Raw genomic sequence first — 22,500 nt, forward strand, 5'->3', positions numbered from 1 at the left:
TTTCAGCATCTTTTGTACTAATATTTTCTACTTTGTCTTTCTTCAGAGGTTTCCTCTTAATCTCCTCTTTCCTTTGTAATACAGGACAGTCACATCAGAAGTATCCAAATTCTTTACATTTTCTAAAATGGGCTTGTAGTTTTTTGGGGTTTTTTTTGCGCTCTCCTCCCCCCCCCACAGGCCACACCTTCATTTGTTACAGCTTTGTACAAAATCATTTTCATCCCCACATAAATAACATGGTTTAGGTTGGCCACAGTCTTCTCTTACTATTTGAAATATGTTGAATTTTCTCAACCTTAACATCCATTGTTACCCACTCTTCTAAACCCCACAGTCCACACATTTGTCACATTTTTTTCAGCTTCATGTACTTTAATACACAGTGAAAGAAAAAAACAGTTTTAACTTGCACTCATCCATACAAGTCATAAAACTACCCATTTGGTTTATTTTTTTAGTTGTAGTCCCAAGCTCTGAAATAGTCTTTCTGTGGTGCTAAAGGAATTTTTCAGTCTTTCATACATTTTCCAGCAAACTGCAACTTTCAAATGTCACTTCACAAAACATTTCAACTCCCAAATGAATTATGCCTTTAATATCAAATTCTAATAAGGCAATAGTACTATCCATAATCAAAACCCTGTTGCAGAGGTAAACACTTAAAACTGGCTACTCCACCAGCCAAGAATACCTCCATTGTTTTCACTAGCTGTTGCTTGCACTTCCAATCTTTCAATTTCTTCCTCCTGAAATCATCTTTCCACCATGCCATTCCATTGTCCTTCTTTTCCATCCACTGGCTCTTCTTGGTTCATGAAATCTACCACAGTGTCTTTGATTCTCCAATTTCCAAATTTTTAACAATTATTTCATCTTCTTCACTTGCTCTTCTCCATCTCTGCTGCACTCTCCTCCATCGTGGAATTCCCAGAACTGCAGTAGCAGCCCTCCAGTGCCATCTAGCAGCTCCACAGTTTTTCACTTCTCCGAACAGAAAGGGCAGGCTCCAAATGCCCTGGCCAAATTTCCCCTGGTAGTAGAAATATCACCTTGGATCTCCACTGGAAAGAAGCCACTAACCAAGAAGGACTAACAGGGTCAACAAAGGATAAATAAAAAATAAAATAAGATCAAGACAGACACCCAACTGCCACCACCATGAAGTCATTCAAACTCATTATGTGGGTGGTCTCAGTGCTAGGACAGGTTCTGAAACCAAAACTGACAGGAGTCAAGAAGGCCATGAGATTCAAGCAAAGGGCAAAACTGCCTTCAACACCACAAACAAAAAAATTCAGAGAGGCAAAGGCAATAATCTTCCAGGCTGTGTATATACAAATATAACTTCTTAAAGCAACACCAGATTTACAAACAGATGAAAAGATAACTATTATACAGTGGAACAGACTGGAAAAAGATAAGGCTAAAGGCAAGATAAAATCAATTTATTTGGCCCAAGGTCCAGTCCATAACAGGTAGGAGAAATGTCCTGGTGTAGGCTATAGCCAGTTAGATTAGAGGACTATATGTGACACTAAGTGCCACATTCTCAAATAACAATTTTGGTACTTACTTCACTATTTCTGGAGTCCTGACTTTTGCAGAAAGACGCTTTAAACAAAAAGCATTCCAAGCTGGTGGTACAATTGTGACAGCTTATGCTGAATGTGATCTGCAAATGGCATGTTGTGAAGCATCATAAATCCGAGATACTAGACTGACAAAATCTAATCTTATTCCTTTCCAGATCTTAACAGGACCCCAATTTTCTCTGAACATTTTAAAACACTAATACACACCAAATTGTACTCTATACAAGCATTTCAAATTATTTGAAGTTTCTGAAAATTCAAAGTTGCAAAGTTACATAATTTAATCTGATGTACAGCTATTAGGCATTCATGGACAGCCTTAGGTGAACAGGCACCCTAGGCAACAGGCTCCAATGTCCCCCCCAGCAAGTCACTAAACCCATCCTGGCCTACTCACACTAATGTTAGTTTTCTCCCTACTTTCTTACAGTTTGTTTTGCTCTTCAGTTTTTCCCTGCAGTTATTTATTCACTCAACATGATGTCAGCAAGACTGCACTCTGTGGAGGAAAAAACTGCACTAAGCCAGGGGTCTGGCAGCCAGAAGGCCCCCAGAAGCCACGGCTGTTCTAGAGGCTCTGAGGTATATTTAGAGTTCTTTTTACTGCCTGAAAAAACAACATGGAAGAAAGAAATTTAATCTTACTATTCAACTTCATTTTTCCTGCATCTTTCAGCACATCCTAACCAAGATTATACTATAATACCTGCAGTAGAAAGACCAGTATTAAGCCAGGGGTCTGGGAGAAGGAATAAGTTGTTTCAAAGTTCTATACTATAATACTTGTAGTGGAGACCGCATTAAACCATGGGTCTTGGGGAAGAAATCACTTGTATCCACATTCTAAATGCTCATAACTGACCAAACACCATTTAACAATAAAATGAAGACAAATACTTTGAGGATATGTATATCGCAAATGGGAATACTACCTTCCCCCTTATCACCCACCTCAAAATGAGTAGTCCTTTGTCTTTATTTTATCCAATTTAACACCATAGAGGGAATACACAAAAATGCCCACAGTCATACTTTAAGTTGTTGCTGTCAAATTTATGCCTCCTCATCCACTACCCCCAAAAGACAGCCACCTTTCTGTATACGCTTTTGATGTCAGAATGGGAGAAAACTGAAAAATCAAACAGAACACAACATATTTGTTTTCAGAGATATACATACAAACAACATGCTTATTTACTTTCCCCCAAAAAATAGCTGCCTGTATATGCGCATCAGTTGCTTGACTGAGGAAAATGGAAACCATGATTACAATATTATTTCCAACTTGTTACTTCTAGAGGCAGTACACTGCTCCTATACACACTATAGTGATCCTCTGTGCACCGAGGTTTATGAGGAAAGTTAAAGAAATAATGATCACACCCTCCCCAGCCCAACACAAGATATAATGACTGTTGAGGTCTGGAAGGAATGTTAAACAATGACATCATCCCAGTGTGCCCCCCCCCCAAGAGTTACAGAAACCTTCTATCTACATCTATGAGCAAGGTTGGTTTTTAAACTAGGCAGGGTTCACAACAGAGGTGATTACTAAGCCCATGCCAAAATCTACTTACACAACCTTGGTGTTTTTTTTGAGATTTGACAAACTGAGCAAGTGACAACAGAGTCAGGTGTTTTTATACAGACAGCCCTCACCAAGCAGTTATAACCACTTGTATTTGCAATTCAGATGTCTGATCATAAGACAGGATGACTATGCAATGTATTTCAGCTTTGTTCCAAACAGTTGCCGCACATTAAATTACTGCACTTTGCTTCACATAATCATATTTGTTCTGCAAAACCAAAATAAGCAAAGGCAGCTAGTCATTTTTCCCCACAGTCCTGTTAAGTAGTCTATCTTACTTCCACAAATGCATACTAGTCCTGTTAAGCCTGACAGTGACCATTTAAAATACGCAAATGCCAAGAGGGTTACTTTCATCCAGCCAACCCAACCCAACTCCACTCAGCAGTTACAGCAAATACATCTGACGGTTGTGCAATATTATTTCACCTCCACACATACTTCTCAACTGTCCACATTTTTGCAGAATGTCCAAATTTTTACCTCATATAATTTGTGGTTTTCTGTCAAATTACAGAGTATTGGAGTCACTAAATAATGACATACATTTGAATTTCAGGCTTCATATCCTTCAAAAAATGCATGCTAGTACACCTTTTACTTCGGCAACTTTCTAGGTTTGTAAGAGTAATACTTAAAGGTTGTCCCTATTTTGGGGGCTTTGTTCCATTATTTTTTGCTTTTTCCAGATTTCTTGCTAAGTGACTGACAGGTATGTCTCCACAGTCTACATAAACAATTTGCCACACTTAAGTATTCACCAAGAAGGTTTGGAATGGTTTGCACAATTTCTCGGCCAGAACACCACTCTCAGCAACAAAATGTCCAATTTGCTTACCGAGATGATGGAAATGGTTTTGTCCAACAACTTCATCGTTTTCAATGGCGAATTGTACTGGCAACGCAAGGGTGTAGCCATGGGGGCATCTTGTGCATCTTTTTATGCAAATGTAGTATTGCACATGTGGGAACACACATTCGTTTTGATACCTCCATGGGAAGATCACATTCTTTTTTACAGACGCTTATTTGGATGACATCTGTATTTTATGGTCTGGCTCTAGGAGGAGAACCTATCCTAATCTCTTTCACTTACATCAATTCAACCTACCTAACTTCTTACAGTTCATACATACAGTGGATCAACACGGAGCTTCATTATCTAGACATTACTTCCTCTACAAGGGACTATAAATCCAAAAACCTTCCATTCCAAGCTGCATCATTAAGGCCACATTCTCCAACCTTTCTCTACACTTCGAAAGTGCCCACCCACCATATCAAAAGAGGGGGATTATTAAGGGGCAGCTCATTAGAGCAAGTAGAATCAGGAAGAAGCAGGAAGATTTTGAATCTGAGGTGGAATTTTTGAAAAGCCTTTTTTTGGAGAGAGGTTACCCCTTGGAATTATTTTTCAACCCCTGTAGCAGCATAGAGGTAAAATCTGCAATCTATTACTCCCCTTTATAAACCAATATTAGGGGGGGGGATTTGAATTAGTGCCCAAAAACACACAAAACCAAGATGCTGTTCACATCAACAGTTTTGCACACACATACTCATCAAATTCCTATGAATTGGAAGAAACTGCATTTTTACATCACATTGGCCAGTTCTAACCCTCTTTGAGGAATTAAAGTTGATTACATACCATCTAAAACCTAGTTTTTGTTAAGTAAAGAGGTGCCAATTTAAAAGGAAATATTTGAAAGAAATCAAGAAACAAGATAAGTTGTAAAACAACCTAAGGCTGGGCATTATTCAAATGCTTGGCACTCATTTTAGTGTCATGCTATATCCAAAGAGATAGCACCCTACCTCCCATCCAGAAACTATAAGATACACCCTAGCTGGGATTTTACATAATTTGTGCCACCAGAGGGGTGGTATACTTGGGATATGTGCACCAACTGTCAAAGAGAAGTTTCTACGTGGGCAAAACATAGAGAGGGAATTAAGAAAGCGGAATTCTATGAACATCTTTATGATGTGGACCAAGAAGAAGGAAACCAATGCCTTCTACACAAACTATTCACCTCTCTGCCCAGAACCTAAAATCCAGTTCCCTAGTCTTGGAAACAAGTTGGAACCAGATGCAAAGAGGGTGAGAGGTGACTGGGAATCCACCTTGGGCTACCGTGAATTATTATGGCAGTTAAGACTGTACGCAGGGTAGCCACCAGGTCTGAATGGGTTGATCTGCATTAAACCGGTCCCTCCAAGCCTCAGGAGTGGCTAGGTTATAATTTTTGATGTGCAGACCCACTTCCACACAACCACGTCTCTACACAGCACACCAAATTATTTAACATTCACGGCTTCAAAGCACCAACTAACAGAACAAATTCAATACTGGAATTTTATGTAGGAGTGCATTAAAAATATTTAATGCACATCCAACTACACCTTTTAACAGTGTGAAAATAGAAGTTATGTTCTTACCATAACGTTCCATGTTAGTTGTCTTCTTCTCGCCTTCTTCTTGCTGGATGGGTTCGACGCCGACCTGGCTCCTACTAAACATTTCCTCTAAAAGCTTCCGAGAGTTGGTTCCACCGTACGAGGCTCCCCATATATCCCACACAATGCTAGGCTGCAGAGTTACCTCCAGATCTCAGTTTGTAAGCTAACCCCCAGCTTATAATAGTAACAGTATAACTGTAAAACAAAGTCCACCTCTAACAACAGGAAGAAAGAAGGGTGGCCACTTACATCACTGAACTAGGAAATATGCAAAATAGCATTATGTTCAAGAAAAGAGGTGGTGAGAAAGAGAGGTCACAATCACAACTCCTCTATAGGTCTGTCCAGGCCAGGGAAGGAGGGTGGGGCGCAAGAAAGAAGAGCTTGAGAAGACAACTAACATGGAGGCGTTAGTGGTAAGAACATAACTTCTATATGTTAAGTTGTCTATCTCTTCATTCTGCTGGATGGGACCGCGTCCCTAGCACTGCTTGTCCCGGGTGGCCCTAACGGAACAGACTCCTGAGAACAGTGGAACCAAAGTTAGCTCTATGCCTAGAAGCTAAATCCAACTTATAATGAGAAATAAAAGTGTGAGGAGTAGCCCAGAGTAGCCGCTGCACAAATGGTGTCAATAGGCAGTCTGTCTTGGAAGGCTAAAGAAGCAGCCAAGAAGCTCTGGTAGAGATGGGCTTTAGGTTTATTAAGGCAATTTTGTTGCCTAATCTCATATACCAGGGAAATCAAAGATGTTAGCCATCTGGATAAAGATACCTTTGAAACTGAGAAAGTCCCTTTCTTAGCTTTCCCAGATAGGAGACAAACAGCTGATCAAGGATTTTCTGAATTGTTTTGTTCTATCCAAGTAGTACCTCAATTGACTGATGAACATCCAGGCAGTGTAATTTTTGTTCAGACCTATTGGAATACTCTGGAAAAGACAGGGAGGTCAATGCTTTGGTTTAGATTTGATGTCTTGTGAGACCACCTTAGGCAAAAAGGACGGGTTAGTTCCGTAAAAGGATACTCTGTCCTTATAGTGAAACAAAAGATAAGAGGGCGACAACTGAGTGCTTGAAGCTCTGAAACTCTTCTAGCTGATGTGGGCTGAAGCTACCAGAAAGAGAGTTTTCCATGATAATTTCAAGGAACAGGAAGCTGCAAGGTTCGAAAGGGGAAAGAATCAAAGAAGCTGAGAACTAAATTTAGGTCCCAAGGAGAGAGGATTTCTTATAGGAGGTCTGAGAAGAAAAACTCCTTTCAAAAGGCTACAAAGTTTGTGGGACATTAGGGGCAGATTCAAATACCCACATAAAAGTTAGAAATAGCTGCCATGAGTTGAACCTTAAGTGTAGATGGAGATGAACCTGCATGGAAAGAGAGTTCAGCTAGAAAATCAAGGACTAGTTGGATGGAAGCGGTGAAGGATCTTATGTCCTTTCCTTTGTGCCCCAATATGAGAAGCGTTTCCTGACTTACTCCAAATAAATCTCTTCTGAAAGTGGAAGATTTATAGGGAAGCTATCAATATATCTCTTGACAAGAGTGAGATACAATTGAGGAAGCCTCAGCTGGGTTTGGAACTGGAGGAACCAAGCAGTGAGGTTCAGAAGAGGGGAGGGAGCTTATGAAACTGACCCGATTGATGGATCAAAAGATCTGGAACTAGGTCCAAGATTCCACGGTCGCCTCCAAGAGAAAAAAACTTGATGTAGAAAGGGGAACCACACTTGTCGAGGCCAGTAAGGAGCAATGAGGATCAAGGATGCCTTCCTGAGCTTATAGCTTTCTGAATTACTTGAGAGATCAGTGGAAAGGAGGAATGCATACAGAAGTCCCTGGGCCAAAGCTTGGACTAGAGGCGTCTCTGCTGGGTTGGCCTGGTGTAAAGGGAATAGAGTGAAATATTCTCTGCACTTGCTGTTTTGGGGAGTAGCAAAAGATCGCAGCAAGGCTGACCCCACTTGAGAAAAATTTCTCTCACTACAAGGAGTCTTTCAGAGACCACTTTCGTTGAGGCACATGAGAATAGCTCTGCTCAACTTGTCCACTTAATGTGATTGGACTTCCGGGATGTCGTTTATCAGACGCTTGAGAAGAAATCATCCATTGCCCACAGTCTTGAGTGCTTCTCGACACAGGTATGTATGATCTGGTTCCTACCTGTGTTTGTTGATGTACCACACTACAGACATATTGTCTGTCTGGATGGTAATTGTTCCCTAAGGGAAGAGAGTCTTGAAGGGCTTGGCAACGCCTAAAAGCACTGCTCTCATCTCCAAGAACATTTATGTGCAAGAGTGGCATTCGTTTGGTTGCCATGTGCCCTGGACTGTCCTGCTCCTGAGTAATGCCCCCACCCGATCAGGGGAGGCATCCGTTGTCAGTGTAGCAACGGAGGAGGTGGAACAAAGGGTCTTCCCGACAGGAGCTGGGGAAGACATCCACCACATGAGATGCTTTTTTTGCACACCTCGCGTGATCACAATGGTGTGAGACATTGGAAGTTCCTGACAATGTGACCATTGAGTAAAAGCATCCCACTTCCTCGAAGGATCCGCGAGATGTGGTATCTGGCTAATGGAAGGAGAGGTATGGCCGCTGCCATGATTCCCAACACCTTTAGAACTGGGGCAACCTGGCTTTGATTCTGTTTGTTGTTGAGAAGGAGTTGATACCAATTTGTGAATGTCTGATATCCTTTGGTGTGTTAGCCTTGCAGACATGTTTATAGTATCTAGATTTTGCGCCTATGCATATAGGTAATAGTACGACAAAGGTGACAAAACAGACTTTTCGCGAATTTATTGAAATACCCAGTTTTTGGACAAGCCTTGAAAAGTATAATCTCTGGCCATCAGAAGGAGATGCTTGGTGGGAGCTGTGAGGAGCCAGTCGGTCCAAATATGGAAACACCTGGAATCCTTGTCGGCTCTCAGGTGAGGTAGCTACCACTGCCATGCATTTGGTAAAACACCCGGGGCAGTAGGTGAGACCAAAGGGCAGGGCCCTGAACTGAAAATGACTGGTTCCCAGCCTGAGCGGATGGGAATCTTCTGGAAGGCGTCTGTTCATTTTATGTGATAGCAATGCATCCGAAGGTCTATAGAGAGCACATCCAGTTTCCTTTGCCCAAAAGGGGGAAGGATGGATTGCAAGCGTGACCATCCTCAAATCTTGTTTTTCTTGACTGATTTGTTCCAAGACACTGAGATCAATATCTGTCTCCAGTCCCTGTTTTCTTTGGAACTAAAAAAGAACCTTGAGTAGATTCCGGATCCCTTGTCGGTCTGCTGGCACTAGCTGAATTGCTCTTTTTGCAAGCAGTTTTAGAAATTCCAAAGCTGCTAGATCCCTTTGAGCCCAGGTGGAACATCTGGAAGGGATTTTTTGACTGATTTGGAAAGCGAAGAAAGGGGATAGAATAGCCGGAAATGATGGACTGTACCCATTTGTCTTGAGTCAGGGATAGCCAGGCTTCTGGGTACAGTGACAATCTTCCCCGACTGCCTCCGAAGGGCAGTCGGGCAAATAATCTCAGGGATGCTGAAAAGGCTTGTCCAGTGGAAGGCTTCCGATTGCCCTGGTTCTCTTGGACCCCCTGCCCCTAGGGCTTATCGTCTACCATTGTTATTCCCACCTCTGCCTTTGGTAGGAAAAGCGACTCTCAAAAGGCGTCAGGCTTAAGTCCCTTGAGATTGTTTACTGGAACCTTACATCTTTCCACCCTTCTGGCCTTTGGGGTAAGGGGCCTGGAGGAGTCGAAAAAGCGCCGGACTCCGACGGCAGAAAGGGTCTTGCCATCAGTCTCGCACCTAGTCAGGGGTTTCTTCACTTGAGGACCAAAGAGAGATGATCCATCAAAAGGGGATGCGTGAAAGACGTCTTGAAAGGGTCCATAAAATTGCATAGCATCCCAGGCGTGCCCTACGTGAAGGCCACACACCTGTCCCTGCGGCTCTGCTGCTCGCTCCATCAGCCAGTAAGAAAGGAGGCATGGAGGAGTTGGATATGGAATTAGGGTAGCCAGCTATGCGTGTTCATCTTGTCTTGGAAACCCGCAGGCTGTAGGATCCTTTTTTAACATTTCACTCACTTCTTTGATCAAGTCCCTTTGAAGAGCCCGAGGTGGGAAAGTAGCTGTACAGGTAGTTCAGCTAACGCATGGTAAATGTCAGCTGAGGAGAACATCTCGCTTCCCACGACACCTATCCATGGACCCTAGATTCCTTGTTAGGTGGATGGACAGGTACTGAAGGGATCAGCCAGTTCCTTCTTTGTGGCAGCTACCACCATAGCATCCTACAGAAACTCCTTTTGTTAAAAATTGCTTGTCTGCTGGAGCTGTGATGAACTTAGAGGGTCTCCTGGGGAGTTAGGGGTCCACTGAATCAGGAGCCCTCCATGCTCTCTTAGCAACCACCTGCATGAGGGGGTCGAGAGGAGGGGACACCCAGGAGGTGGAAGGGCTCAGAGCCAAAGCGCCTCAAGATACACAGGTCGTCCTCTCAGAAGGGGTTGAGGGCTCAATTTCCCCTCTGTTTCAGGATCTCAGAATGTCTGCAAATGAGACATCTTCAGTGAAGGGAACGGGGGAACCCTCAGAATCATCAAATCTGTGTCTGGCGTGATGGACTCAGGTGAGGTCAATGTGTTTCCTCTTACACTTCCTCTTCCGGGGGGCTCTTCTGCCAATCAGGAGGCCTGGGAAGAGGATAAAATCCCACAGGGGCTCCTGAGGAGCTGGCTCTCTGCAGTCCGGGATGAGGGAGTGAGGTCATTCTTACCCTGAGGCAGCATAGGAAAGGGGACGGTGGAGCCGACTGTGGGTAGTATTTCAGGCTCCTAACACTCTGCATGACCTCGAATGCACCCCTGGAGCCAGAGCCAGAGGTCCCACGCTCCGAGGAGCTAAGAACCCCTCGGCACCGACAGTGATGGCTCCGAGGTCGATGTCGGAGCCGAACTCCCAGCGCCCGAAGCCCCGAGGAGGGAGTAGGTGGGGTCGGACAAGGGCCCGATGTTACTCACCCATTCTCGGAGCCATTTAGGAAGTCAGGCGCCTTGAGATTCCTCCAAAGAAGAAACGGAGCCGACTCTTTAATGGAGCCAAGGAGATAAATTGTATCGGCTCGATGTAACCACAGATCCTCGTGTTCCTGACCAGCGACCCGGCTCTGCCCAACTCAAAAGAGTCGAAGGAGGAAAATGTTGTTGATGGACGGGGCAGGCATCGACTGATGAGTCGGGCTCCCTGAAGCATCTGGGCTGGTCTGCCTCGGACTTAAGTAGTCGACCTTCACTACCCTCTGAGAGGTCATGATCCGACAACCTCGATGACCTAGAGGTGGACCTTTGGCTCCGTTCAGACAGCAGGGGAGATCCTGGAGCCGAATGAGCGGGAGCCAAGAGATGGTGACCTGGACCTCTTCCTAGTTGTCGGCTCCCGAAGGTCTGGTCCGGGAGCCGACAATCGGGGCCCTCAATAACTCCTCGGCTCAGTTGGTCAGCCCAGGGAGCCAAGGTGAAACTGTGGACTGGGACTTATCGGCCTGCTTGAGCCGGCAGAAAAGAGCAAAGAGTTGAGCAACCTGAGGTCTCGGCTGCAGCCGCGGGCCGAGACCTCGATGCCTTAGAGGGCTTTCCTGTTGGAAACAGACAGGGAATCCTCTGGCTTCAGTAAGCCTCTAAGAATTAATTTATTTTTTCTTTCCTGCAGAGGACCCTGGGGCTGAAGCCATGGCACACAGCACAGGAGTCCTGCACAGGTGCAAAGCGGCCCCAGACATAGACACAAGAAGTGTAGGCGTCTGTCCAAGAGACATTTTTCTGACAGCACGCATCATACCCCTTCTTGAATCGAGAGACAACACTAGCTATCTTTAGACATTTTTGACTGACAGGTGTACACAAACACGCACACAAAACACACAAGTTATACCACTGTCAGGAAAACACAATAAAATTAGTAGTAATACTAGTATTTAAGAACTACAATAAAACTAGAATAACTACAAAAACACACACACCTCCACTTCACTAGGAAGGGAAGGCCTAAAGGCCCAAATGGAAGAACCAAAGGTTCTTGGGAAAGAGCGAATACGGAATATTTAGGGTAGGGATAAAGGTTATCAACCTACACTAACTAGAGTAAGAATATTAACTTAAAGGGGTTTAAAAGACTAATTTTTACCAGAAAAATAGTACTCACCAGGAACCGTGAAACAACCAACCTCTCGAGCTGTAGCTGACAAATCGAGATCTGAGGTAACTCTGCGCCTAGCATTGTGGGATATAAGGGGGCCACTCGAGTCGGTGGAACCAACTCTCGGGAAGCTTTTAGAGTGGCCGAGTCCCGGGCCGAGGGGTCGGCTCCGAACCCATCCAGCAAGAATGAAGGCGAGATAGACAACTTAACATTGAATATTTTCTATTAATTTATTATTAGTCCAAACATTTTTTAAACATCTTTTCTTTAACCCCAATGAGACTTCAAATCTGTATTCTTAGAAACCTAGGCATTGGTATTTTAAATGTTTTTTATTGTTATTTCATTTATTATATGTGTACATGATTTTGCAAACATTTTATTATTTTTTTGAATTGTTGTAATGATAACTAGTTCTTAACATATAGCTTTAAATTATCAGGGCACTTCAACACCAGATTTTATTAATCAATTTGTATAATTGCCAAGGTATTTAATAGGCGTGACAACACACTGCAACTTGTTTTTACTTGATAAAGCTCAGGATTGCCTGGCCAGCCGTAATCGCCATGCGATTTTTTTCTGTGACTCTTAGTATTGGAATATTTCTGAATTAAAACTACACCTTTTTGGACTTTAATTAAGCTCCGGTTCCATTCTTCAAGGTCGTGGATTAATTCTTGGCTTGTTATTGGGTTTCTGTACATTGCTTTACTTCTCAACTGTCCACATTTTTGCAGAATGTCCAAATTTTTACCTCATATAATTTGTGGTTTTCTGTCAAATTACAGAGTATTGGAGTCACTAAATAATGACATACATTTGAATTTCAGGCTTCATATCCTTCAAAAAATGCATGCTAGTACACCTTTTACTTCGGCAACTTTCTAGGTTTGTAAGAGTAATACTTAAAGGTTGTCCCTATTTTGGGGCCTTTGTTCCATTACTTTTTGCTTTTTCCAGATTTCTTGCTAAGTGACTGACAGGTATGTCTCCACAGTCTACATAAACAATTTGCCACACTTAAGTATTCCACCCCAAGTTGCTCCACACAAATCAACAAAGTCAGAAGAATATTCCAAAACTATCTGGTTGATCACTACCAGAATCACTGAACAGCAGTGACACTTCTCTTACCACACCACTCCTTTTATCTCAACTGTCTACAGAAACTAAGCACTGTCAAACATATCTGATCAGTCTGACCGCATCCAGCACTACACCACTTTCTTTCTCAGAATGTCCTTGCAGTGCTTCTGTCCCCCAATGTTTAAATACTGCAACTTGTAGTCAACAAGAAAAGAACAAACTTATTCAGGCACCTTCTTCCCTACATTTGACAGCTGCAAGGTCTGCAATCCTATGACCTGACAACATTTAAGGTAATGTGAAATAGTTAACTGCAGCACCACCACCAAGGAGCATTCACTGCTCCATGGGTGCATTTTTCTTTCCCCTTGGCGCTTTATTTTTTTAAGGTAAAGAAAAGTACAGCTGTATACACTTACCATAAATGTAGATGTTAGAGTGTATTCACTGTTGCAGTCATTACATTTGGGTTATCTGCTTGCAGTAGCCCTCATTCGGCCTGATTAACAAAATCTTGGGTCCTACGTCAGTTGCTGTCTCTTCTTCCATAATGTCAGGTTGTCAGGGGTATAAAACATGCAGCAGACGTCATTACATCAGTTTTTTTCTTGCCTCAGTTGTCAGGTGTCCCCCTAATGGGAAGCAATTCAATCTATAAATATACAAGGTTATACCTCAAACAAAAAAGCAAATACACCAAAAAGCGTTTAAGCATTGAAAAGAAGAGAAGAGGTATAGCCAAAAAAAATCAGGGGGCTGGAGGGAGGGTAACCAGGACTGCAACAGTGAATACACTCTAACATTTATATTTATGTTAGTGTACACTACTGTACTATGTTCTTCGTGTTTCACTGCTGCAGTCATTACATGGTGCAATCAGAATCCTCATAGGTAGATAAGGGTAAATCCTGGTCATCAGAGGAAACAGAAATTTCAGAATCCTGGTTAGAAGTATCATAAGCAAACTCAGTCCTAGTTCTTTTAGGGGGGGGGGGGTTGGCTTCCCCTGATTAAAGTAATAAGATCTTCAGTCATTCTTATCATTCGTTTTTTAGGCATAGAGGCCTGACCATGTGGTCTGGGCATCAGTTTTCTAGGCATGGTTCGAGTTTTAGGTCTTGAAGAAGAAGACGGCGTCGGTTTAACTTGCAAGTCAGTAGGCCTGAATACACCCTCAGAAGCCGGTGCCTGCACAGCTGCTCCGGACCCATCCAAGGTAGAGACATCCGCAGGTTCTACAGTTGAAGCATCTTGCGGCACACCGGACTCAGAATGGGTCTCAGTAGAGGCCTGCGAATATGAAATAGCGAGCATCAGAGGCTGCGAAAGCGCCTCACTGAGTACCAGTGAACTGGGCAGCCTGTCTCTGTCTTTATCTTTGTGTTTTTTCAGAATGTTGGTAGTCGAATGGCTTACCGAAGACATTATCAGGATAACTGAACTGAGCAGCAAAATATTTAGAAACGCAAATATACTGACGATGGATAGTTCGTGGTTTAAATAAGGCACAAAACCGACAGCGAGGTACGTCGTGGTCAGGGCCTAGGCAAGGAATACAGTACGAATGAAAATCTTTATGAGGTATTTGCTTTCCACAAGAAATGCAATTATTTACTTTTACTGATATCGGATTAGAGCAAGAAAAAGTTTCCCCAACGGGGTACTTAGCTTTTAGTTGAAGACTTTGGTTCTGAAACTCGAAAACGAAAATTTCAGGAGTCGGCTGACCGGCACTTGCGAACCGCTTTTGCTTCAGGCACTGCAGGGCAAGAAAGACTGATGTAATTACGTCGACTGCATGTTTTATACCCCTGACGACCTGACGTCACGGAAGAGACAGCAACCGACGTAGGACCCAAGACTTTGTTAATCAGGCAGACTGAGGGCTACTGCAAGCAGATAACCCAAATGTAATGACTGCACCAGTGAAACATGAAAAACATCATTATTCTAAAAAATAAACAGGGAAACAGTGAGCCTACAAACACAGCAATTGTGCCCTAGGCAGTTGCCTAATTTGTCTGTGCATAAGGCTGCCCCTGGAGGCATCATAAACTTGTTGGTTTAAGTATTGCAAAGTAATACTATGATACTTCAAAGTAATGCTAAGCAATAAACATAATTTACTTATGACCCATGTTTCTCTCCTCAACACTGAAACCATCTTGCAAAAGGAAATTTTTCAAATGCAGCTTCTTAGCTTGCCGTCTGGTGCTTTGCAGCTCACATTTTTTTTATCTGTAGTTCTAATTTAAGAAATATGGTTAGTATTCATTTAAATACAAATTACTGCATATCATCTAGATAAAACACCTGCATGCACTCTCATCGGAAGGCATTCTTCTGAACCATGCAGAAATATAACTTGCAGATAATTCATTACTTGTCGTCTTGCATAATGACACTTGGATGTACAACGCATGTCAGTTCTGCAACATTCATCTCAGAAGGATCTTCTTACGCCAAGCCTGTTTTTATATAACAGCCCACTGGTATTTCGGCACCTCACTGGTAATTCATTCTCATACACAGAAGGGTCCCAGTTGTATTTCATTCCATCCTTTTCAGGGCTAGGACTCAATGGGGTTGAAGATAACTGTTGGCCTTTACATACAAATAAGAGAAGACAGTAAAAAGATCAATCTCATGATAAAGTTAATCATAAAAATAAGTTTTCCTAATTATAACTCTCCCATTTTCCTCACAGTACAGAGAGCACAAGTCTGATAACTGCCTATATGAAAGAATGATCTGGGGATAATATTTGCTCTTTACATGTTAAAAATTAAACCAGTCCCATCTCTAGCAAAAAAACACTTCCTACCATCCTCACTCAAACTAGTAAATCTGTGAAATTGTACAAACAGTAATATAAAATAAATATATTGTCACTGCTAAGTGTGAAAAAGTACTCTGAGAATAAGCTGACTGTTTCACACACATACATGTATGTATATGTATGTGACTGTGTATGTGTATATATAGTGACTCATGCACACACATATATAAATATGTATATGTATATATGTGGGTCTACTTTAGATAATTGAAATGCCACTTACCCAACTTTTAAAACGCCAAGATGAAAGCACCGAAAATCTACTTAAATGAACACTTGCATCACTGACAAAAAAACTACAGGTAAGTAACTATATGGCCGCACCACAAAGTACAGTTTTGTACCTACCATAAATGTAGATGTTCGAGTGCTAATACAGCTGCAGTCATAACAGATGGGTTTTCCTGCCGTCAGGCGGGTCCTCGGTCAGCCGAATTCCAAAGTCTAGGTCCGGCGTCGGTTGTCGTTGCTTCCCTGCCGTCAGTGCGACAGGGGTATAAAAGAACCAGCCAACGCCATTTTCTTCAGTTTTTCTTGCCCCAGATGTCAGGTGCCCCCAGAAGGAAGGCAATACATAAATCTATGCAATAATGCAATGCAGTATAATCAAAAAACAGTAGTTTCAAGCAAATACACAATAAAAGAATACCCCAATCAGGTTGTATGAGGAGGTGTTAGCCATAAGGCCCGTTCCAGAGGGGAAGGAGGGAGGGAAACTTGGACTGCTGCTGTGTGTATTAGCACTGAACATCTACATTTATGGTAGGTACAAAACTGTACTATGTTCATCGTGCATACAGCTGCAGTCATAACAGATGGGTAGAATCTCAAAGCTAAAATAAGGGTGGTAGGCACTAGGTGGAACTAGGAGGAGCCAGGATGCCCTGCAAAACTGCAGTGGCAAAACCTGCTCTAGATTTGGAGTATAAAGGCAGGTGATAGTGCTTGGAGAAAGTATGCACAGAACTCCAAGTGGCAGCTTCCAAAATATCTTTGGTAGGAATGCCCCTGAGGAAAGCTGCAGAGGTAGCTGTGGCCCTAGTGGAGTGAGACCTTATGCCTGCAGGTACAGTTTTACCATGAAGAGAGTAACAAAAGCGTATGCAGTGGGCTATCCATTTTGAGATTGTCTGTTTGGAAATAGGCTTCCCTTGAGCCTCTGTAGCATAGGACACAAAGAGTTGCTCAGATTTTCTGAAAGGCTTTGTTCTGTCCAAATAATAACGTAGTTGCCTGTGAATGTCCAAAAGAATGTAGTAGCCTCTCCCTTTGTTTTGAGGATTGGGGTAAAGGTAGGTAAGTGGATAGCCTGATTTAAGGCTACCCTAGATACTACCTTTGGCATAAAGGAAGGGTTGGTTCGTAAGGAAACTCTGTCCTGATGGAAAATGATGAAAGGTTGCACCGCCATGAGGGCTTGTAGTTCAGAAACTCTGCGAGCTGAGGTGATAGCCAGCAGGAAGGCTGTTTTCCAGGACAAATATTGTAGTTCTGTTGAGGCAGCTGGCTCGAAAGGAGGCAAAGTCAGTTTCTCTAGAATGAAATTGAGATCCCAAGCAGGCACTGGTTGATTCCTTGGGGGTTTAATATTCTTAGCCCCTCTGAGGAACTGTCTTAAGAGGGGGTGAGAGAATAAAGGAGGATCAGTGTTGTATTCTGCAGAAATGGCTGAGGCATGGATTTTGATGGAAGAGAATGAAAGTCCACTGCTTAGCATCTCAGCTAGGTACTGTAATATTTGAGGTAAATTCAGTATTCCAGGGTTCTGGCCCTTTTTCTCATTCCAAGCACAAAAACGTTTCCATTTGGCGGAGTAGGCTTTTCTAGTAGAAGGTCTTCTGGCCTCCAAAATGACATCTTGTACCTCCTTGGAGAGTAGGGTCTGTTGTGATTTTAAGGAATCTTCCATGTGGCTAGATTGAGTGTTTTCAGCTGGCTTTGAAGAGTTTTGAAGTTGTGCTGAGTCAGTAGAAGAGGCATTAGAGGCAGGATCCATGGTGGGGAATGCGTCAGGCTCTTCAGGAGTGGGTACCAGTGTTGCCTTGGCCAGTCTGGAGCGATGAGAATCATATGTGGTCTGTCTGCTCTGGTTTTTAATAGAACTTTGGGCAGCAGAGGAAGAGGTGGAAAGGCATAAACTGTCATTGTTGTCCAACTGAAAGAGAGTGCATCCACTTTCCAGGCCTGTGGATGAAAGGTCCTTGAGCAGAATTTTGCCAATTGGTGATTTCTGTGGGAGGCAAAGAGATCTATGTCTGGCCTTCCCCATACTTGAATTATCTTAACTTGAGGATGCAACTTCCATTCGTGTGGATTTGTCATATTTTTGCTTAGGTTGTCTGCCAGCGTATTTTCCTTGCCTGGCAGGAACTGTGCTTGAAGCTCGATTTACAATTCTAGAGCCATGTTCCAAAGAGACATGGCTAGTCTGCATAGGGGGTATGAATGGGTTCCTCCCTGTTTGTTTATGTACCACATTACTGTGGTGTTGTCTGTCCTTCTTAATAGCTGGCCTGGCTGCAGCAGGTCTTTGAAAGCTATAATAGCATTTATTACTGCTAGCATTTCCTTTTGATTGATGTGCAGGTGCTTTTCCTTTTGGGACCATCTGCCCTGAATGCACCGATTTGTCATGTGCGCCCCTCAGGCGTAGTCCGAGGCGTCTGTTGTGATGATTTGACTTGCTTGAGGCTTGCAGAATGGGAGACCTGTGCTTCTTTGGCATGCTTAAGCCCACCACAGAAATTCCTTTTGAAGACATGGAATTAGTGGTATTATTGTTTCCAAGCTGTGGCTGTGCTGAGACCATAGGTTTTTCAGGTACCACTGAAGTTTCCTCATATGCAGCTTTGCACATGGGATTAGTAGGATGCAAGATGCCATGAATCCCAGAGCCTGCAGGAGTTTCCTTGCAGTCAGCCTGGTGAAAGTTGCCATTTTTCTGAAGTATTGAGTTAGTTGCCCTTGTTTCTCTGGCGTGAGGTAGGCCATCTGGGTGTTTGTATCCAAGTTGGCACCCAGGAAAATTATTGTTTGAGATGGTAGTAGCCTTGATTTCTTTTTGTTGACTGTGTATCCCAGGGAATTCAACAACCTTATTACAAAAGCCAGATGTTTCAGAAGTATGTGCTTGCTGTCCGCTTGGATCAGGCAGTCGTCCAGATATGGGTATATTTGTATCCCTTGCAGTCTGCAGTAGGCAATTACTGATGCCAGGCATTTCGTGAACACTCTGGGTGCAGTAGATAAGCCAAAGGGCAATGCAGAGAAATGATAATGTGTAGAACCTGCAAGAAATCTGAGGTATCTTCTGCAATCTTGTCTGATTGGGGCATGCAGGTATGCCTCCTTGAGGTCCAATGTTACCAGCCAAGACTCCTTGCCCAGCATGGGAAGAAGCTGCTGTAATGTGAGCATCCTGAATTTTGGCACGAGTAAAAAAGTGTTTAGGATGGATAGGTCCAAAATAGGTCTCCAATCTTTGCCCTTCCTTGGTACCAGGAATAGTCTGGAATAAAAACCTTGACCCTGTTCTTGTGCAGGTACCTCTTGAATAGCTTTCATGTCCATGAGATCTGAAATTTGTTTTTGTGCCTCTGCCCTTTGATTGTGTGGCAGGTTTGGCATGCCTCTCATTTTTGGAAGGGTGTGGAAGTGGAATCTGTAGCCTCTGTCTATAATGTCCAGGATCCATTTGTCTTTTGTGACAACATGCCAATTTTTTGAAAATAGTGCCAGTTTCCCGCCTAAAGGTGCTGCCATTTGAGCCTTGCTTGGCATGCAAAGGGGAAAGTCATTGGTTCTGCTTTCTGAATGGCTGTGAACTATCCTCACTACCTCTTTGGGTAGGTGCTTGCCATTGTCTGCCTCTAAACGATCCTTGAGATTGCCCTCTACCCCTCGGGTGCCTGTATCTACCTCTTTGGGGTCTGTCCGTGGCTGGAAAGGACCAATTTTTTGAAGGCCAATTTCTACTGAAACTTGGAGGTTGTACCTGTAGGAAATCTTTCACTGTTTGCATTGATTTTGCCTTTTCCTCCATTTTCTTTAATACCTCCTCAGCTTTAACACCAAACAATAGATCTTTTTGCAGAGGTGCATCCAGTAATTTAGCTTTGACATGATCTGGTAAGGTTTGCTCTTTAAGCCAAGCATGTCTACGTATGACTGATCCTGTAACAGCAGCTCTACATGAGGCTTCTAAAGCATCAAAACCACATTGCAAGGTATGTCTACCTACTTGCTCAGCACTATGTATCAATCCTGCAACTCCTTCAAATCTGGTTGTTCAGGTTGTGACATTTTGCTTCTCAACTGTGATAGCAGAAACTGTTGGTACTTCAACATATGGAACTGGCAGTTTAATGCCCTCATGGATAAGGTGGCCGAGGTGTATACCTTTTTCCCCCACCTTTCTAAAGCTCTGGAATCCCTCTCTGAAGGTAATGGATTTTTAGCAGTGGAGGCCTTAATTCCCTTGGGGCCCTGTGAGATAGTTTCTGGGTCAGCCGCATGGCTTTTGTATAGGAATTGGTGTGAGTCAGGAACCCGGTAATACCTGTCAGGCTTGAGGCAAAGAATCTGGGTTGAGGCAGGACTCCGAATATACATCATCAAGGATATCTAAGACAGGAGGTATAGCCAGAGGCCTGTGCTGAGGGAGCAAGAGAAAATCCCTAAGCCTTTTCTTGGAGTCTGAGTACTCTTGGCCTTCCCAATGGAAGTGTTCCCTCAAGGTATGCAAGGTTTCCCCAAAAGAGTGATCCTCAGGGGGGGAGACAGAAGGAATGGACTCCTCTGCATCAGAATCTTCAAAAGGGGAGTATGAATGTTCCTGGTCATCAGAATGTTCTGAAATAATGGAGGCCTGGTCCGAGGAGGGGGATTCTTTCTCCACTCTGGGCCTTTTTTCCGGGGGGGTTGAGAACCCCTGATAAGAGTAATTAAGTCCTCAGCCATTTTGAGCATCTGCTTTTTAGGCATGGGGCCTTGAGAAGGGCCCTGTGGGGTTTGCTTTTTAGAATGCATGGCTGTCTTAGACTTAGTGAAAGCCTTGATGGAAAAAGAAGAGGAAGGCCTGAAGACACCTTGAGAGGAGGCAGACCTGTCTAAACTCTGAGTTTCACCGCCAAGAGTGGCTTCAGTATCTGTAGTCGGGTGTGGGCGAAGAGCCTGCAACCTCGGTACAGAAGACACCGCCAATGAAGTGTCGCCGGTAGTCAGGGGCTGCGAGGCGCCTCGCTGAGAACCGGACCACCTGTAGTCGGCTTTGGCGTGGTGTCGGTAGAGGCCATGGACCTGTGTCGGTCCTTATCTTTGCATCTTTAGTCAAAACTGGAGTCTTGAGTATCCGACGACATTATGTTAAATTTTTGCCAAAAGTGCTGGGCGAACTCCCCGACGCTTAATGGTGCTTGTTGAATGTAGCACAAAAGACAGGCCGAGACGCCGTGGTCTGGGCCTAAGCAAGGAATGCAGAGGAATGAAAATCCTTATGCGGTATTTGCTTCCCACATGAAATACAATTATTAACTTTGTCTGACATCGGTCTGAGGCAAGAAAAGTTTCAACGGGTACTTAGCTTTCAAGAAGACTTCGTTGCAGATATTCATAATCTCAGGAACTGGCCGGCACTGCGAACTGCTTCTGCCGGGCACCGCGGCAAGAAAGACTGAAGAAAATGGCGTTGGCTGGTTCTTTTATACCCCTGTCGCACTGATGTCAGGGAAGAAGCGACGACAACCGACGCCGGACCTAGACTTTGAAATTCGGCCGACCGAGGACCCGCCTGACGGCAGGAAAACCCATCTGTTATGATTGCAGCTGTATGCACGATGAACATCATAACACAACAACTGAATCACATGACACCCACCCATGTGGGGGGTTGTGTCCCCCACACTCCCCTAACTAAATATACCATATTCGATGCTGGACTACAGTGGGGAAAGGGGCAAAGTTTACCATGGTAGACAAGTGGTTATTTACCTGTAGTTTTTTGTCGGCGATGTAAATGGTCGTTTACGTGGACTTTTGGTGCTTTTGTCTCGGCATTTTAAAAGTTGGGTAAGTGGCGTTCTGATTAAAGTAGACCCATATTGTGTATACGTATAATTAATATATATATATATATATATATATATATATATATATATATATATAGATATATATATATATATATATATATATATATATATATATATATATATATATATATATATATATATATATATATATATACACACACACACACACACACACACACACACACACACACACATACATATAGATATATTAGAGAGAGAGAGCGAGAGAAATTATGGCTTACCATAACGTTCCATCTTTGTTGTAGATCTTTAGTCATTTATTACTTCCCACCCTCCTCCTCTATGCCTGGACTCCTGGTAGACTTCAGAATTTCCTTTTAGATACGGTATCTGCTCAGACAGAGCCTCCTACTATCACTATTATATCTTCTATACTATAATGGTGGGAAAACTTGATCTGAAAAGACTATGAGAGGGGCATTGGGGGTAGGTCTTAGCTGAGAGATTTTGGCTGGCACGAGCTTGGTAACTGCTGACAGCTGACTGTGTCGAAGTCCTAACAGTAATGAATGAATAAAGATCTACAACACAGATGGAATGTTATGGTAAGACATAACTTCTTTATCCGATGTAAACCTTTATTCATTCCTTACTGTTAAGACCGAGTC

General features: G+C 43.2%; 1 protein-coding gene across 1 annotated transcript in view; it reads right to left on the minus strand.

The window, feature by feature from the left end:
• DEAF1 (DEAF1 transcription factor) overlaps nucleotides 1-22,500 on the minus strand; it is a 992,297-nt gene that overhangs the window by 598,585 nt on the left and 371,212 nt on the right. The window contains exon 4 of the mRNA XM_044059223.1: nucleotides 15,408-15,550. Coding sequence (XP_043915158.1) covers nucleotides 15,408-15,550 — 143 coding nt within the window. The remainder of the gene's footprint in view (nucleotides 1-15,407; nucleotides 15,551-22,500) is intronic.

The sequence above is a fragment of the Protopterus annectens genome, chromosome 17.part0 (genome assembly GCF_019279795.1).
Source record: "Protopterus annectens isolate FY-2018-M chromosome 17.part0, PAN1.0, whole genome shotgun sequence".
Lineage (NCBI taxonomy): Eukaryota > Metazoa > Chordata > Ceratodontiformes > Protopteridae > Protopterus > Protopterus annectens.